The 16479-nt window shown below is 37.7% G+C and overlaps 1 protein-coding gene across 3 annotated transcripts in view; it reads right to left on the reverse strand.

Annotated features, from left to right (window-relative positions):
• LOC127876974 (structure-specific endonuclease subunit SLX4-like) overlaps positions 1-16479 on the reverse strand; it is a 41893-nt gene that overhangs the window by 15389 nt on the left and 10025 nt on the right. For 2 of the 3 annotated variants that reach the window (XM_052422529.1, XM_052422530.1), the window contains exons 8-15: positions 15829-15919; positions 12967-13191; positions 11979-12212; positions 7985-8143; positions 3199-4909; positions 2769-2881; positions 1303-1503; positions 633-758 (exon numbers count right to left, since the gene is read on the reverse strand). In XM_052422529.1, the coding sequence (XP_052278489.1) occupies positions 633-758; positions 1303-1503; positions 2769-2881; positions 3199-4909; positions 7985-8143; positions 11979-12212; positions 12967-13191; positions 15829-15919 (2860 nt within the window). The remainder of the gene's footprint in view (positions 1-632; positions 759-1302; positions 1504-2768; positions 2882-3198; positions 4910-7984; positions 8144-11978; positions 12213-12966; positions 13192-15828; positions 15920-16479) is intronic. The other variant, XM_052422531.1, reaches the window with a different exon arrangement.

Below are 16479 nucleotides of genomic sequence, written 5' to 3' on the forward strand. Positions count from 1 at the left end.
ATTTCGATAAAGGGATGGAAGAACAGAAAATGCATTTCGATAAAGGGAAGGAAGGACAGAAAATGGAAGTGCATATATTTGTAACATTATTGTTATAAGAAATGGATTAAAGTTGCCATTGAGGTAAATACAAGTGAGTTTTTGTTTTGCTGTTACATTTTTTTTTTCAATTTCTGCCAAGAAAAGTATCACATTGTCGATTTGTTTTGTATTTCTTCTCATATTTTCAATAGGAAAGTATTAAAAGGAACAGTTAAAAATACTATTTTTTATGTGACACAATCGGTAGTTATTCGGTTGTCAGGAATGCTGTGTACATGTAGGAGGCCTGACCAAAATAATTATTTTATGTCAATTAATCATGTGTCTTTGATAAAATGTGTTCACTGAATAAGTTAACGTGAGGCATGATAAATCAAATACATGGATGGTGCTGAGATGGAGAAAGTTTATCAGTTTCCGCCAGAAAAAGAAAAATAGGGCTTGCTAAAGCTCGCCCTATTTTCTTTTTCTAAGCCTCACCGGATAAACTTTCTCCATCTCGGCACAAACCATGTGTTCTCTTTATACATACATATATCATTTATAACTCAGCAACACTATTCTATTTATTGACATAAACTAGGACGTACCTTCAGTGCAGGTGTGGGCATCTGTGGGTAATCAGGCATGGGAGTGAAGGGGGAGGGTGGTTCCCACTTCTTTCCCACTGTGCTGCACTTCTTCCTCACAGAGGGGGTGGTAAAAGTGGAGACAGGCTAATAATAATAATAAGTATGAACATGGAAGTATTATTATTTCAATTGCATTTCAAAATAACCAGACATTCGCATCCTTGAACTGAATGAATGATTTGATTGAGGGACAAAATGTCAAAAGACAAGAGAATGCAGTTTGGAGATATGTTTTGCAATCAGTTAAAAAAATCAATAGAAACTCATTATTGTATTAATAACTTAAGGCTACTATTCCTAAATGATACATAGATTTGTAATTAATTAATTCAAGGCATGTGTGTATTGAAATTTTAAAACAAATAAATGAGAATGTTAATGCATTTAAAGAATTAAATCGCCTTCAAAACTTAACTGTTTGTAACCTTCAACCAAAAGGCCAAAACAAGTAGTCTGCTATGTACATGAAGTAGCAGTGAAAAGGCTGATAGACATGAAAGCACAAGTTTACACAACACCTCGAGTTTCCTTCTACAATATCATTTATCTTCAGAATGAACATGATTTTTAATTAAAACTTTTTGATGTTTCAATGTATTATTGTCATTTGATGTAAATATAAAACCACCTTCACATTAGCTGCCACGGGTAGCTTCATGTTTGTAGGTGCCTTGACCATGGCAGGGACTTCATCCACTTGAAGCATGAAGCTGTCATCATCTGAGAACTGTACTCCTGCCATGTTTTCATCATCCACAGGCTCATTACTGTCACCCATATCTTGACCCTCTTCAGATATTTCATTACCATCCTTAGGCAAATCTGCGTCCTGCATCAAAGAAACAATTTACCTTTTGTTCGGGGAAAACTGGGCTTAAAACATGTGCGGAAAGTGTCTTCCTATATTAGCCTGAGCAGTCCTTACTGGCTAATCAGGTATGACATTTCTGCTTTTATGAAATGTTTGCTTTTATAATAAGTCTCTTCTAAACAAAAATCCAGTCTAGACAGAAAGTGTCTTTCCTGATTAGCCAATGAGCACTGCACAGGCTTATCTAGGATGACACAGGCTTATCTAGGATGACACAGGCTTATCTAGGATGACGCTATGCAAATGCATTAAACCCCATTTTTCCATAGTAAGGCTTAATTTAACATATAGCGTAAATGTAAAGTATTTCCAACTAGAGCCAAAGCTATCAGCTATGTTAAAAAGCAAACAGGTACCATTTATTGGGACCATCATAGTCTTAAACCAGTTCCTGAAACTTATTCTGATACGTGTGTGAGATTAAGTAAGCTCAACCCAAAACAGCTTGAAAAAATAAGTTTCTCATTTGTATGGAATAATGTTTACAACAGAATATTTGACTGGGTGTATCATTTTTCACTGTATTGCAGTATTTCAGTCATAATACAACAATCAGTTAACTTAATCACACTTGTCCATTAGTGTTTCATCAGTTCCAGTTTCCAAGTGCATATAACTTATTACCTAATGCAAGTAAATGAAAACTGCACATCTTTAATCTGAGGAAGGAGAATAGCAGTAGAGATAATGGCCAATTATGTGGCTGCAAAGTGGCAAGAACTTAAGATTCCTGGATTTAGGGTCGAGAAAATGTACTTAATTGGGCCTCGTTCTGGGAAAACGAGACTTAAATTCATAAAGTGTTATCTAAGAGATTAGCCTGAGCATAAGATTATCAGGCACGACTCTTTCTGTCTAAACAGGATTTTTGCTAAGAGGAGACTTCCATTAAACAAAAAATACCATAAAAGGGAAAATGCCTTCCCTGATTAGCCTGTGCAGACTGCTCTGGCTAATCTGGGATGGCACTTTTTGCACATGTATTAAGCCCCGTTTTCGGTCCTCTGTTTTCATAAAAGTAGTCCACTTTTTTCATATTGCAGTAAACTGTGAAAAACACTCAATTGCCGAAAGGTCAAGCGTAAGTTGAAAATTATATATGAAATGAACAACATTCATACTATTTAGTACAATAAAATAAACTTGACAAAAGTAATATTTATTAAATAAATAAGCGAATCAAAGCTATCATTCATAAAAGAAATCGGATGCCAATTGCAAACCTGATCAAGTTCACTCTGCACAGGGGGGTCATACCCCACATCATAGTCATCAACAGGACTCTGCACAGGGGGTTCATAGCAGACACCTGGGTCATCAAAGTTGTCCCATACCCCTGTGAAGATTATAGCAACTTTTACAAGAAATGCAATAAACCTCAGCCCATAGAGTCTGATTAACAACAATGACATCATCAAAGTTGTTAGATCTTATTGATGCACTTGGATTATTGTGTAAATCTCTTATCAAAAGAATTGCATTTGATATTTTTCTTTTTGACAACGCTTGATATGAACTGAGTGTATAATTACATACATTCTGAATGGGCATCACCAGTTGAAGAAAACAGACAATGTACAGTTACCAAACTAACATTATTTTACTGATTTCAATGCAGATTTTTTTATTTATGCAAATAAACTTTGAACTAACCATTACCTTCATTTGTAAATGTAGCATTTCCATCATCAATATGAACATCCTCATCTTCAATCTTCCCTAAGTTTCCATGGCAACTACCCATCTCCCTTTCATCACCCCCTTCAGCATCAATAACCACAACCTCACTGGAATCAGACTCAGAATTGGTCGTATCCATGTGTTTCAATTGTGCTGAATACTTCTTACCAAATGATAATTCTTTTGTTGATGGTAATTTTTGTGAATATTTTTTGCCAGAGTTCTGTCCTGATTCCCTATCAGACTTTCCATGAGGAAGTCTGGTAAAAGTGGGGCTGGGTGAATTCTCAGTACTGTCAACAGATTGTTTCGCTGGAGAATATGATATGAAACCAGAAGTACCTTGAAAACTCACATCATCTAAATTGTCACCAACAATTTCTACTACATCGTCTGATTCTTTGTAGTCACATATGCTGCCGTCATTGAAATATTTTCCTTTCATAGATTTTTCTTCATCTTCATCAAGCATGTTTTTATTTCCTGCAAATGTGTCTATCGTAGTATCCTGTCCATGGCTTTCCATAGTGTCAAGATGCAGTTGTTTGTTTGATGTGGGCGTTGATGCATGGGGTATTGAAGAAAACCGGCCTTTCCAATTGGGGACGCGATTTGATGCCTCAACTGGCGTGGAAAACTTAATTGCATTTCTCTCAGGCGAGTTAACTAGAGACATCTTTGAATTGTTCAAAGAGTCCTGAGTAAGAAAACCTTTTGGGATCACTGAAAGGCGTTTCCTTGGTGGAGATGGGGAGTTAAACAAATCAATGCTTGACTGTTCACACAAGGTGCTGGTATTCCTCGAGGTTTCTACAGGTGCATCATCCTCAATGCAGAGATCTATCACATTATATGTGTCTGCGGTGTTAATTTGTAACAGTTTTAATCGTTTTGAAGATGGTATATTGTCAGTATGATCAATGACCCGCTTTTCTGACAAGGTACCTTCCTCTTGAGTGTTTGTTTTTTTGTTCCTTTGAGATTTCACTACAATGTCACTTTTCACAACACCAAAATAACCCCCTCCACTAACATCTCTGATAGGACCATCTAAATAATTACCCCTAACACTGGCATGCCCACATACATCATCACTTGTATCCCCAGCACCCTTTCTTCCATCACTGTTATCACTGACATCACCTTCACCACAACTGACATCAGTGAGCCGTCCAGTCTCTATATCTGCTGCCTCAGGCTCCGAGCTCACCTCTGACCCAGTAGCAAAAGCCTCATTCCCTCCATCCAGCGACTTTCTGGCTGCATGTTTCCACTGACTACAGGCTACGTCTCTACAGTCCTCTTGGTCGTAATCCAAATCAGGACGACTTTGGGCACTAGAGTCCCCTGCCTCTTCTTGCCTTACCTCATCAACATCATCATCTGTGTCTGACTCACCCCAGATTGCCTTCAGGTCAATCTGAGATTCAACAAATTCCTGATTGTCATTGTTACAATTATCATCATTATCATCATTACCAGCATCACCACCTACAGTCACCTCCTCTAGGAAAAGTCTACTGCAGACGTCATTGAGCTCCTTCAATTGGAGAGTATCCGCCAGGGTACAGAACTCCTCACGGATATGAGGGGCCAAATTGAGCTCCCCTGTATAGAGGTATCGCAGAAACATGGACACTGTTGCTGAGGAGGCCGGTAACTTTATCACACCTTCTTCAACCTTCTGGAAAATATTAAACTATTATGATGCTCATGCTGAAGCAACACACAAGACTTTAATAGACTTGCTCAAAATTGCTCAGATCTGATGTGCTAATTGAAAGATATACAGTAGTAGTAATTGAATACCTACCAAACATTATGATGACTCTCACACACATCACATAGTCAAATAATAATTATTACATGCAATAAAATGAACACGAAAGTAGATATTCCGTGAACAACCGATTTTTGTGCTTTGTTTTGGTAGTTTGTTTAAAACTGTATTTCTCTTTTTCATGTGTAGTTAAGTGACCTTAACCATGACCCCAGACCACAAGATATACAATCCCAATCAGTCTTGAATGAAGGAAATAGTATCCACCACCCTTTATGCTTGTAACTACCACTAATTTGATACATAAGCCTTAATTTGCTTAAGATTATGTTTTGTTTGTTTGTTTAGTTTTTGAGGACATTTTCAACATTATTTCAGTCATATCATGGCAGACAGTTGACTAACTCACAGTAACTTTCAAGTGCCATACTTATATCAGACAGTGGGGGAGAATGGCCTTTGAAAAGATATCATTACCGATGTCCACACAGGTTATTAGGCTGGACCGGGGATCAACCATTCAATCCTCAGACTAATTATCAAACGCTCTACCAATTGAGCTTGCTGAATAAGTTTTTTATGTTTTAATCTTGATTTGTGACGGTTTCCTAAGACATTATGAGTGGCTCTTGCTCAACTCTCAGTCCCATCATGATCATCATGGAAGTTATTTTAAAGTCCATCCATGATAGATTAAGTTATCCTCCATACAAAAGTGTCAAGAACAGGTTTCCATAATTTGACATTTGAACTTGTGACCTTGACTTTGACCAAGGGACCTGGTTCTTCAGCCTGACACTCTGCCTCATAATGCTGATCACTTAAATACAAGTAATTTGAAAATCCAACCATGCTGATGAAAAAAACTCAATTTGATCTTTGACTTTGAATTATGACATTGCCCTTTGACCTAAGGGCCTGGTTTTTGCGCATAACACTCCATCTCATAATGTAGATCATTGTGACAAGTAACATGGAAATCCAACCATGCTGGACAAAGTTATACTCTGGATAACATGACAACTTCAAATTTCATAAATCTGACCTTGACCTTGAATAGCGACTTCAACGTTTGACCTTGGGCTTTGTTTTTGCACACGACAGCGGGTTCTAATCAGACTGACCCCTAATGGCAAGTAATTAAAGAAACCATGAATGGTGGACAAAGTTATGCTCGAAAAATGTTCCTATCATACCACTGTTATAACAAGAGCACCGCCTTGCGGGTGCAGACCGCTCATCTATTTTCTTTTTAAAGGTGAAGGGACTCTCATTTTCAATCACAAAGGAGGGAGGAGTGGAGTGAAGAGGGGTGTATAGTGTGGGGTTGTGGACATTTATTACATTATCTTCCAAAAAAGCGAAAAAAAAAAAAAAAAAAAAAAAAAAATCGGGGGGGGGGGGGGGGGGTATAGTGTGAGGGTGTGGTGATAATTTGTGAGATGATCTTAAAAAAAAAAAAAAAAAAAAAAAAAATCAAAAAAAAAAATTTGGGGGGTGGGGTGGGGTGGGGGGGGTGGGGTGGGGGTATAGTGTGAGGGTGTGGTGGTCATTTGTGAGATTATCTTAAAAAAAAAAAAAAAAAAAAAAAATTAAAAAAATTGGGGGGGGGGGAGGGGGGGGAGGGGGGGGGGAGGGCACGGGGGATGGTTTGGGTGAAGTCTATAGTGGTATGTCAGGTAAGAGTAGTTTCATCAAAGTATCAATCAAATCTAATCATAAATAAAGAAGTTATGGCAATTTTAGCAAAATTTAATAATTTGACCTTGAGAGTCAAGGTCATTCAAAGGTCAAAGTAAAATTCAAGTTGCCAGGTACAGTAACCTCATGATAGCATGTAAGTATTTGAAGTTTGAAAGCAATAGCCTTGATACTTCGAGTGGATCGAAACACAAAATTTAACCATATATTAAAAGTTACTAAGTCAAAAAAGGGCCATAATTCCGTAACAATGACAACCAGAGTTATGCAACTTGTCCTTTTACTGTACCCTTATGATAGTTTGTGAGTGTTCCAAGTATGAAAGCAGTATCTATGATACTTTAGGGGTAAAGTGACCAAAACATAAATCTTAACCAAATTTTCAATTTTCTAAGTATAAAGGGCCCATAATTCCGTCCAAATGCCAGTCAGAGTTACATAACTTTGCCTGCACCGTCCCCTTATGATAGTTCATAAATCTTGCAAGTATGAAAGCAATAGCTTTGATACTGTAGGAATAAAGTGGACCTAAACACAAAACTTAATCATATTTTCGATTTTCTAAGTATAAAAAGGGCACATAATTCTGTCAAAATGCCAGTCAGAGTTACATTACTTTGCCTGCACAGTCCCCTTATGATAGTTAGTAAGTGTTGCAAGTATGAAAGCAATAGCTTTGATGCTTAAGGAATAAAATGGACCTAAACACAAAACTTAACCAAAATTGTCAATTTTCTAAGTATAAAAAGGGCACATAATTCTGTCAAAATGCATGCCAGAGTTATCTAACTTTGCCTGCCCAGTCCCCTCATGATAGTAAGTAAGTGTACCAAGTTTGAATGCAATAGCATTGATACTTACTGAGAAAAGTGGAACTAAACGCAAAACTTAACCAAAATTTTCCATTTTTTAAGTATAAAAAGGGCACATAATTCTGTCAAAATGCACGCCAGAGTTATCTAACTTTGCCTGCCTAGTCCCCTCATGATAGTAAGTAAGTGTACCAAGTTTGAATGCAATAGCATTGATACTTTCTGAGAAAAGTGGACCTAAACGCAAAACTTAACCGGACGCCGACGCCAACGCCAACGCCAACGCCAACGCCGACGCCGACGCCGACGCCGACGCCGACGCCAAGGTGATGACAATAGCTCATAATTTTTTTTCAAAAAATAGATGAGCTAAAAAGGCATATAATAACCAACATGAAAAATTGGCTAAAAAATTAAAAGAATAACAACCACCTTACACATACACAAACACTGTAAGACTGTTTACCTCTATCAGCTTTCTGCACCTGACACCAAGGACTGCCCTGTGTGCATGAAATATCACCCCCTCTGTGGACTGGACCTTCACATCACTGAACTCTGGGTTGTTAAGGAGAGATGACAACTCCTGGCACAACCCTTGAATGAGTCTCGCCTGATCTTCAGACTAAAATGGCAATCAGAACACAGATTAAACAGACCACAGAGCCATCTGAACATAGAGCAATCTGAACATGGAGCAATACAAACGTAGAGCAATCTGAACACAGGGCAATCTGAACCCAGAGCAATAACAAGGATATCAGTTAAACTGATGGATGCTCCCCAATGATGCTTTGTCGATATATGGGTTAATTGTGTGGGAAAAAAGTATAACCTTGAGAAAATCTATTATTAGCCTCTGTGACCTTGACCCCAGTGATCTCAAACCTCATCAAAAGGTAGAAGTCCATGCAAGGTATCTACATGCCAAATATATAAGAGATTGGTAAAATAGTGAAGGCGCTATGAGAAACTGTAACAATAAAATGACAGAAAATCTATTATTATCCTCGGCGACCTTGACCCCAGTGACCTCAAACCTCATCAAAAGGTAGAGGTCCATGCAAGGTACCTACATGCCAAATATGTTAGAGATCGGTAAAATATTGAAGGAGCTATGAGAAACTGTAACAAAAGTGTGACAGAAAATCTATTATTAGCCTCGGTAACTGTGTGGAAAAAAGTGTGACCTTGAGAAAATCTATTATTAATCTCTATGACCTTGACCCCAGTGACCTCAAACCTTATCAAAAGGTAGAGGTCCATGCAAGGTACCTTCATGCCAAATATATAAGAGATTGGTAAAATATTGAAGGCGCTTTGAGAAACTGTAACAAAAGTGTGACGGAAAATCTATTATTAGCCTCGGTGACCTTGACCCCAGTGACCTCAAACCTCATCAAAAGGTAGAGGTCCATGCAAGGTACCTACATGCCAAATATGTTAGAGATCAGTAAAATATTGAAGGCGCTATGAGAAACTGTAACAAAAGTGTGACGGAAAATCTATTATAAGCCTGGGTGACCTTGACCTTGACCACAGTGACATCAAACCTCATCAAAAGGTAGAGGTTCATGCAAGGTACCTACATGCCAAATGTATAAGAGATTGGTAAAATATTGAAGGCGCTATGAGAAACTGTAACAAAAATGTGACGGAAAAATCTATTATTAGCCTCAGTGACCTTTACCTTGACCCAAGTGACCTCAAACCTCATCAAAAGGTAGAGGTCCATGCAACGTACCTACATGCCAAATATGTAAGAGATCGGTAAAATATTGAAGGTGCTATGAGAAACTGTAACAAAAGTGTGACGGAAAGAAGTATGGAAGCACAAACTGGCAACTATATGCTCTCCATATATATATATGGGGAACATAAAAACAGAGAGCAATCTGAACACATAGTTATGTGAACACAAAGCAATATGAACACAGAGCAATCAAAACATAGAAAAACAAAGCAATCTTGACACAGAGCCATATGAACACAGAGTAATCAAAACAAAGAGCAATCTGAACACAGAGTAATCAAAACAAGAATATTGCCAAGCAATAGAAGTCCCCTACCTCGCATGATGCAGTAATATAACTGTCTCCCTTTGTTTTCAAGGGACGTATTTCTTTTAAGTTTGCAGGGTTTTTTTGGCCCGATTTTATAGCCGAAATTCGGCTATGTTCCCAATCCCAAAAAGTATACTTTTTTCCCAAAATGTGGCAAAAATTTCCCAATTTCCCAATTTTTTTTTTTTTTTTTTTAAGATGTCTAATGTATATTTTATCTTGTTTTTAATTCAATTACATCTAACAAAGTATTATATGATTTTGTTCTTTTAATTTGAATGATTATAAAGGGTTATATCAAATTTAGTATTTCCCTTATCAGTGGACTTTTCGTGTGGAAAAAAAATGCTAATTAATTTATTTACCCAATTTCATGAAAATGCCGATAAAATTCCCAATTCCAAAGCCATGGGCTATCTTCCCAAAAAGTGGAAAAAAAACCCTGGTTTGTCTTGTAGATGGTAATAAAAATGGAATCCCCATTTTCAGCAATATTTCTAGTCTTTTTGTTGCCATAGCAACCAGAATTATTGACGTTGGAACAAAATGAAATGACGTGCACAATCTCCATGTTTCCATCTGTCCATGTTTCAAGTTTCATGAAAAAATATGAAGAACTTTTAAAATTATCGCAGGATACAGAAAAGTGTGACAGACAGACTGACAGACTCACAGAGCGAAAACCATGAGGGGACTAACAAAGAGCAATATGACCACAGATCAATCTCAACAAACAGCAATCAAAACACAGAGCAATCAAAAACACAGAGCAATATGAACACAGAGCGATTAGAACACAGAGTAATCACAACACAGGGTAATCAGAACACAGAGTATTCATAACACAGAGTAATCAGAAAACAGAGCAATCGGAACACAGAGAAATCAGATTATAGTAGCAACAAGACAATTGTCATGCAATGTGGTCCCCTACCAGTGAAACTCCACCATTTTCAGCAATATTTCAATTTGTTGCCATAGCAACCAGAATTACTGATGTAGGAACAAAATGAAATGACGTGCATAATCTCCAGGAGATTATCACAGGATCCATCATTTTCACCAATATTTCCAGTCTATTTGTTGTCATAGCAACCAGAATTCTTGATGTATGAACAAAATGAAATGTCGTGCATAATCTCCATATTGCCATCTGTCCATGTTTAAAATTTCATGAACAAATATGAAGAACTTTTAAAGTTATCGCAGGATCCAGAAAAGTGTGACAGACTCACAGACTCACGGACACACAGACAACCATAAGTGCCCTCCGATTTCACCGGTAGCGGACAACAGCTAGATTGAGCGAAACACAAAAGCACAAGGGACATGTTATACATGATTAAAAAAATGTACATCAACATTTTAAAGTGATGCTCAAACAGCAACTCAGATTATTACATGAAGGAAACATGTATTTTGAAATGATTAAGTACAAGTAAAAGTTTCTACTGTTGAATTGCACAGAAATAAAAAATATTTGAAAGGAATGATTCACAAGAACTAAACACAAACAAAATTAGAAATTATTCACAATCATTTAACTCCTATAAAATTAAACAATCATTCATTGACATTTCACAGATACAAAACATAACAAGGGACAAAATTGTTACAAAACCAGGTTTTCAATATGAAAAAAGTCTGATAAAGGGAGACAAGTCAAACTGAACTGATTGTTTATAATTAACCCCCTTTGTTTCCAAAGAAATCTATTTTTAGTTGTGGCGACCTTGACCTTGGAGATATTGACGTAATTCTTTTGTGCGCCACACCGTCCAATAATGGTGAACAAATGTGCCAAATTATTTTATCTTCTCACTATGAATGACATAGTAATGGCCCGGACAAGCTCATTTATGGCCATTTTTTACCTTTGAACTCAAAGTGTGACCTTGACCTTGGAGATATTGACGTAATTTTTTCGTGATACACACCGTCCAATAATGGTGAACAAATGTGCCAAATGATTTTATCTTCTCACAATGAATGACATAGTTATGGCCCGGACAAGCTCATTTATGGCCATATTTGACCTTTGAACTCAAAGTGTGACCTTGGAGATATGGACATAATTCTTTCGCGCGACACACCGCCTAATGATGTTGAACAAAAGTGCCAAATGATTTTAAAATCTCACAATGAACAACAAAGTTATGGCATGGACAAGCTTGTTCCGCCCGCCCGCCAGCCCGAACGCCCACCCGCCCGCCGACATTCGCCAATCTAATAACCAGTTTTTTCCTTCGGAAAACCTGGTTAAAAATCATGCCCATACATTTCATGCAGAAAATTGTGATAAAAGTGTGTTTGTATGTCAGAGTTTATTTACAGGTCATTGCTGAGTCTTCACTACTACCTTATGTGCTGAATTGTGATAAAAACAGTAAAGATTACCTTAAGTACCAGCTTCTGTACACAGAACCCACTGGTGCCCAGGTCCCTCTGGCTACAGTCACCTGCCAGGGGCAGGTCATGAGATCCCTGGGCTCTTTCAAACCCACTCACAGCCCCTCGTGGTTGTGATCTTGAGAGGTTACACCCTACCTGGGAGTCGCCAGCTAACTCGGCCAGTACTACAGCTGTTTGGGTGGAAGCTGTGATGTCATCAACACCTGGTGCAACCGATACCTACAACAAACACAGGGATAAACATGTCACGTTTTGTTAAATTCAATAATAACTTAAACAAATTATAAAACACAACAAACAAGCAAATTTGTTGAATTGATATTCCCCGCCAAATTAATTTTATTCATGGATGTGTGAAAATTCTTTGATATATAATATTATCATAAAACATTATGAAGTGAAGTGTAATTGTTTTATGCATCGCAATTCTCCTCATTGATATCTATAAACCAGTGAAGTTTCATGTTGAAATTTTATAGCCGATCTGAAATATAGCCTATACACATATGAAGTTTTATGCAAATATCGTATATAATTGCTGAGGAATAGCCGTAAAAAGTTTTGTGACAGACGGATGGATGGCTAACAGTTGGACGGACAACTCAAATTCTGTATCCCTCAGCCTTTGGGGGGGGGGGGAATATCATGATTGAGTCTTGCTCTGGAAAAACAAATGTGAATAAAGTATTCTCCCAAATAAGCCTGTGTGGTTGGCACAGAATGATCAGGGACGTCACATTACAATTTTATGGTATTTTGGGTTTAAAGGAAGTCTCTTCTTGGCAAAAATCCAGTTTCAGCTCAAAGTTTTGTCCCTTAGTCTGTGCGGACTGCACAAGCTAATCTAGGACAAACCTTTACGCACATGAATTAAGCCCAGTTTTCCCAGAGCAAGGCTCAATTCTTTCAGTGGGAAAATAAAAACATTCTCAATCCACACAGTTGGTGACACAGAGTCTATCAAATCACCCACCTCTGATTCCCTCAGCACAATGTCTGGCCCTGTTGTCAAAGGTTGCATTCTAGGCCCTGTTGCCAAGGCCCCCAGAGTTACTGGAGGCATGAGAGCTCCCACATAATACTGCTCTAGGGGCAGGAGCTCCCCACCCCCACGGCCCCATAGACTGGCCCCTGGGGTTGGGCTAGGTACACACAGACTAGAGGAGGGCAGCATGTCTGCAGATCTAGCAAGGCAGGGCTGGAATGGTATGTCATATTGAGCAATATTAAATATTAAGGTTGTATTGCTAAGAGTGAGAAATTCTGAAAAATGAATGAGCCTGGCTCTGGAAAAAAACGGGCTTAACCCTTTGCATGCTGGGAAATTTGTCTTTTGCTAAAATGTCGTCTGCTGAATTTCTAAAATAAGCATTTTCTTCGATTTTTTTTCAAAGAATACTATCAGAATAGCAAACAGTTTGGATCCTGATGAGACGCCACGTTCTGTGGCGTCTCATTTGGATCCAAACTGTTTGCAAAGGCCTTCAAAATCCGGTTCCAGCACTCAAAGGCTTAATGCATGTGCATAAAGTGTTGTCCTAGATAAGCCTGTACAGTCTGCACAGTTTTATCAGGGAAGACATTTTCTGCTTTTGTGGAATTTTTTATTTGAAGGAATCTTTTCTTAACAAAAGAATCCGGTCTAGGCCTTAAATGTTCTACCCTGATTAGCCTGTGTTGACTTCACATGCTAATCTGATAAGACAAATTGCGCGAATGGATAAAGCCTGATTTGCCCATATCGCAGCTGATTTTCTATTGTTAAAAGGGGCTTATTTTACAATGAAGAATACGTAATTTATCTGCTGTTTAAAAAAAAAGCGAAACTAGTACTTTAAAAAGTGGCTGTAATTATCAAGCCTATCATTTAACTCAAGCTAGTCTTCTCCAATAATTATACGCCTACTAGGAAATAAATAGAGATAATGAAGATATGATTGATAGTTTTTACCAGAACTGTGGCATAATCCAATTGGCAATGGCATTTTTCAATGAACCTTTATGAAGACCCCCTAAACAATGTTTGTAATTTAATTTGAATAAGTAGTTACAGGGATGTGGATTTGCTGCATGTAATCCTTAACCTTAGCATTACACTGATGATTGGGGCATTAACCTTAAATTATATGATGAATATTTTAGCAATACTAGTAGGAAAAATAGTTTAAAATTCATTTGCATGTTAAGAAATACACAATAATTCATAGCTGCTTAAACACATTGATGTCTTATTGTTTGACAACCTAACATATCTGAAATATTGCAAGCAGTTCAGGTCAGTGTAAAGATTAAACAAGAGCACCGCCTTGCGGGTGCAGACCGCTCATCTATTTTCTTTTTAAAGGTGAAGGGACTCTCAATTTCAATCACAAAGGAGGGAGGGGTGGAGTGAAGAGGGGTGTATAGTGTAGGGGTGTGGACATTTATTACATTATCTTCCAAAAATGCGGAAAAAAAATGCATTTTTTTTATATATATTTCGGGGGTGCGATGGTTGGACGGTATTTCAAAAATAAAATAATAAAAATAAATATTTGTGTTTTTTAACCGTTTAAAAAAAAAAAAATTGGGGGTTGGGGTGGGGGGGGGTATAGTATGAGGGTGTGGTGGTCATTTGTGAGATGATCTTAAAAAAAAAAAAAAAAAATTAGGGGGGGATTCGAGGGGGGGGGGAGGGCAGGGGGGATGTTTGGGTGGAGTCTATTGTGGTATGTCAGGTAAGAGTAGTTTTGTCAAAGTATCAATCAAATCTAATCATAAATAAAGAAGTTATGGCAATTTTAGCAAAATTTAATAATTTGACCTTGAGAGTTAAGGTCATTCAAAGGTCAAGGTAAAATTCAACTTGCCAGGTACAGTAACCTCATGATAGCATGAAAGTATTTGAAGTTTGAAAGCAATAGCCTTGATACTTTAGAAGTAAAGTGGATCGAAACACAAAATTTAACCATATATTCAAAGTTACTAAGTCAAAAAAGGGCCATAATTTCGTAAAAATGACAACCAGAGTAATGCAACTTGTCCTTTTACTGTACCCTTATGATAGTTTGCGAGTGTTCCAAGTATGAAAGCAATATCTATGATATTTAAGGGGTAAAGTGGACCAAAACACAAAAATTAACCAAATTTTCAATTTTCTAAGTATAAAGGGCCCATAATTCCGTCCAAATGCCAGTCAGAGTTACATAACTTTGCCTGCACAGTCCCCTTATGATAGTTAATAAGTGTTGCAAGTATGAAAGCAATAGCTTTGATACTGTAGGAATAAAGTGGACCTAAACACAAAACTTAACCAAATTTTCAATTTTCTAAGTATAAAAAGGGCACATAATTCTGTCAAAATGCCAGTCAGAGTTACATAACTTTGCCTGCACAGTCCCCTTATGATAGTTAGTAAGTGTTGCAAGTATGAAAGCAATAGCTTTGATACTTAAGGAATAAAATGGACCTAAACACAAAACTTAACCAAAATTTTCAATTTTCTAAGTATAAAAAGGGCACATAATTCTGTCAAAATGCACGCCAGAGTTATCTAACTTTGCCTGCCCAGTCCCCTCATGATAGTAAGTAAGTGAACCAAGTTTGAATGCAATAGCATTGATACTTTCTGAGAAAAGTGGACCTAAACGCAAAACTTAACCGGACGCCAACGCCGACGCAGACGTCAAGGTGATGACAATAGCTCTTTTTTTTTTTTCAAAAAATAGATGAGCTAAAAACCACCTGCTTAGAGTGCAAACTTGAACAAATGTTTTGTAAGATTACAGTTTAAAGACAACTGTGTGCATTTTATGATTTAATTTAGGCTTAAGGATTGACTCTATGTGGAGCCCACCTGTTGAGAGAGGAGACTGGACACCCTCTGTTGTATCCGTGCAAGTCGTTCATCTTCCGTTGTTAGCAGCAGCGTATACAACACCTCTTTACTGGAATAGATGTACAAGCGTATACAACACCTCTTTACTGGAATAGATGTACCAGCGTATACAACACCTCTTTACTGGAATAGATGTACCAGCGTATACAACACCTCTTTACTGGAATAGATGTACCAGCGTATACAACAACTCTTTACTGGAATAGATGTACCAGCGTATACAACACCTCTTTACTGGAATAGATGTACCAGCGTATACAACACCTCTTTACTGGAATAGATGTACCAGCGTATACAACACCTCTTTACTGGAATAGATGTACCAGCGTATACAACACCTCTTTACTGGAATAGATGTACCAGCGTATACAACACCTCTTTACTGGAATAGATGTACCAGCGTATACAACACCTCTTTACTGGAATAGATGTACCAATAGCCGCGTTCTGGGAAAACAGGGCTTATTTTTTGTTCAGAAGAGACTTCAATTAAATATAGTTTCATACAAGCGGAAAGTGTCTTCCCTGATTAGCATATGCTAACTAAACAGGCTAATCTTGGACGACATGTTACACACATGTATCAAGCACCATTTTCCAGTAACATGG

This window comes from Dreissena polymorpha, chromosome 4 (assembly GCF_020536995.1).
Source record: "Dreissena polymorpha isolate Duluth1 chromosome 4, UMN_Dpol_1.0, whole genome shotgun sequence".
Classification (NCBI taxonomy): domain Eukaryota; kingdom Metazoa; phylum Mollusca; class Bivalvia; order Myida; family Dreissenidae; genus Dreissena; species Dreissena polymorpha.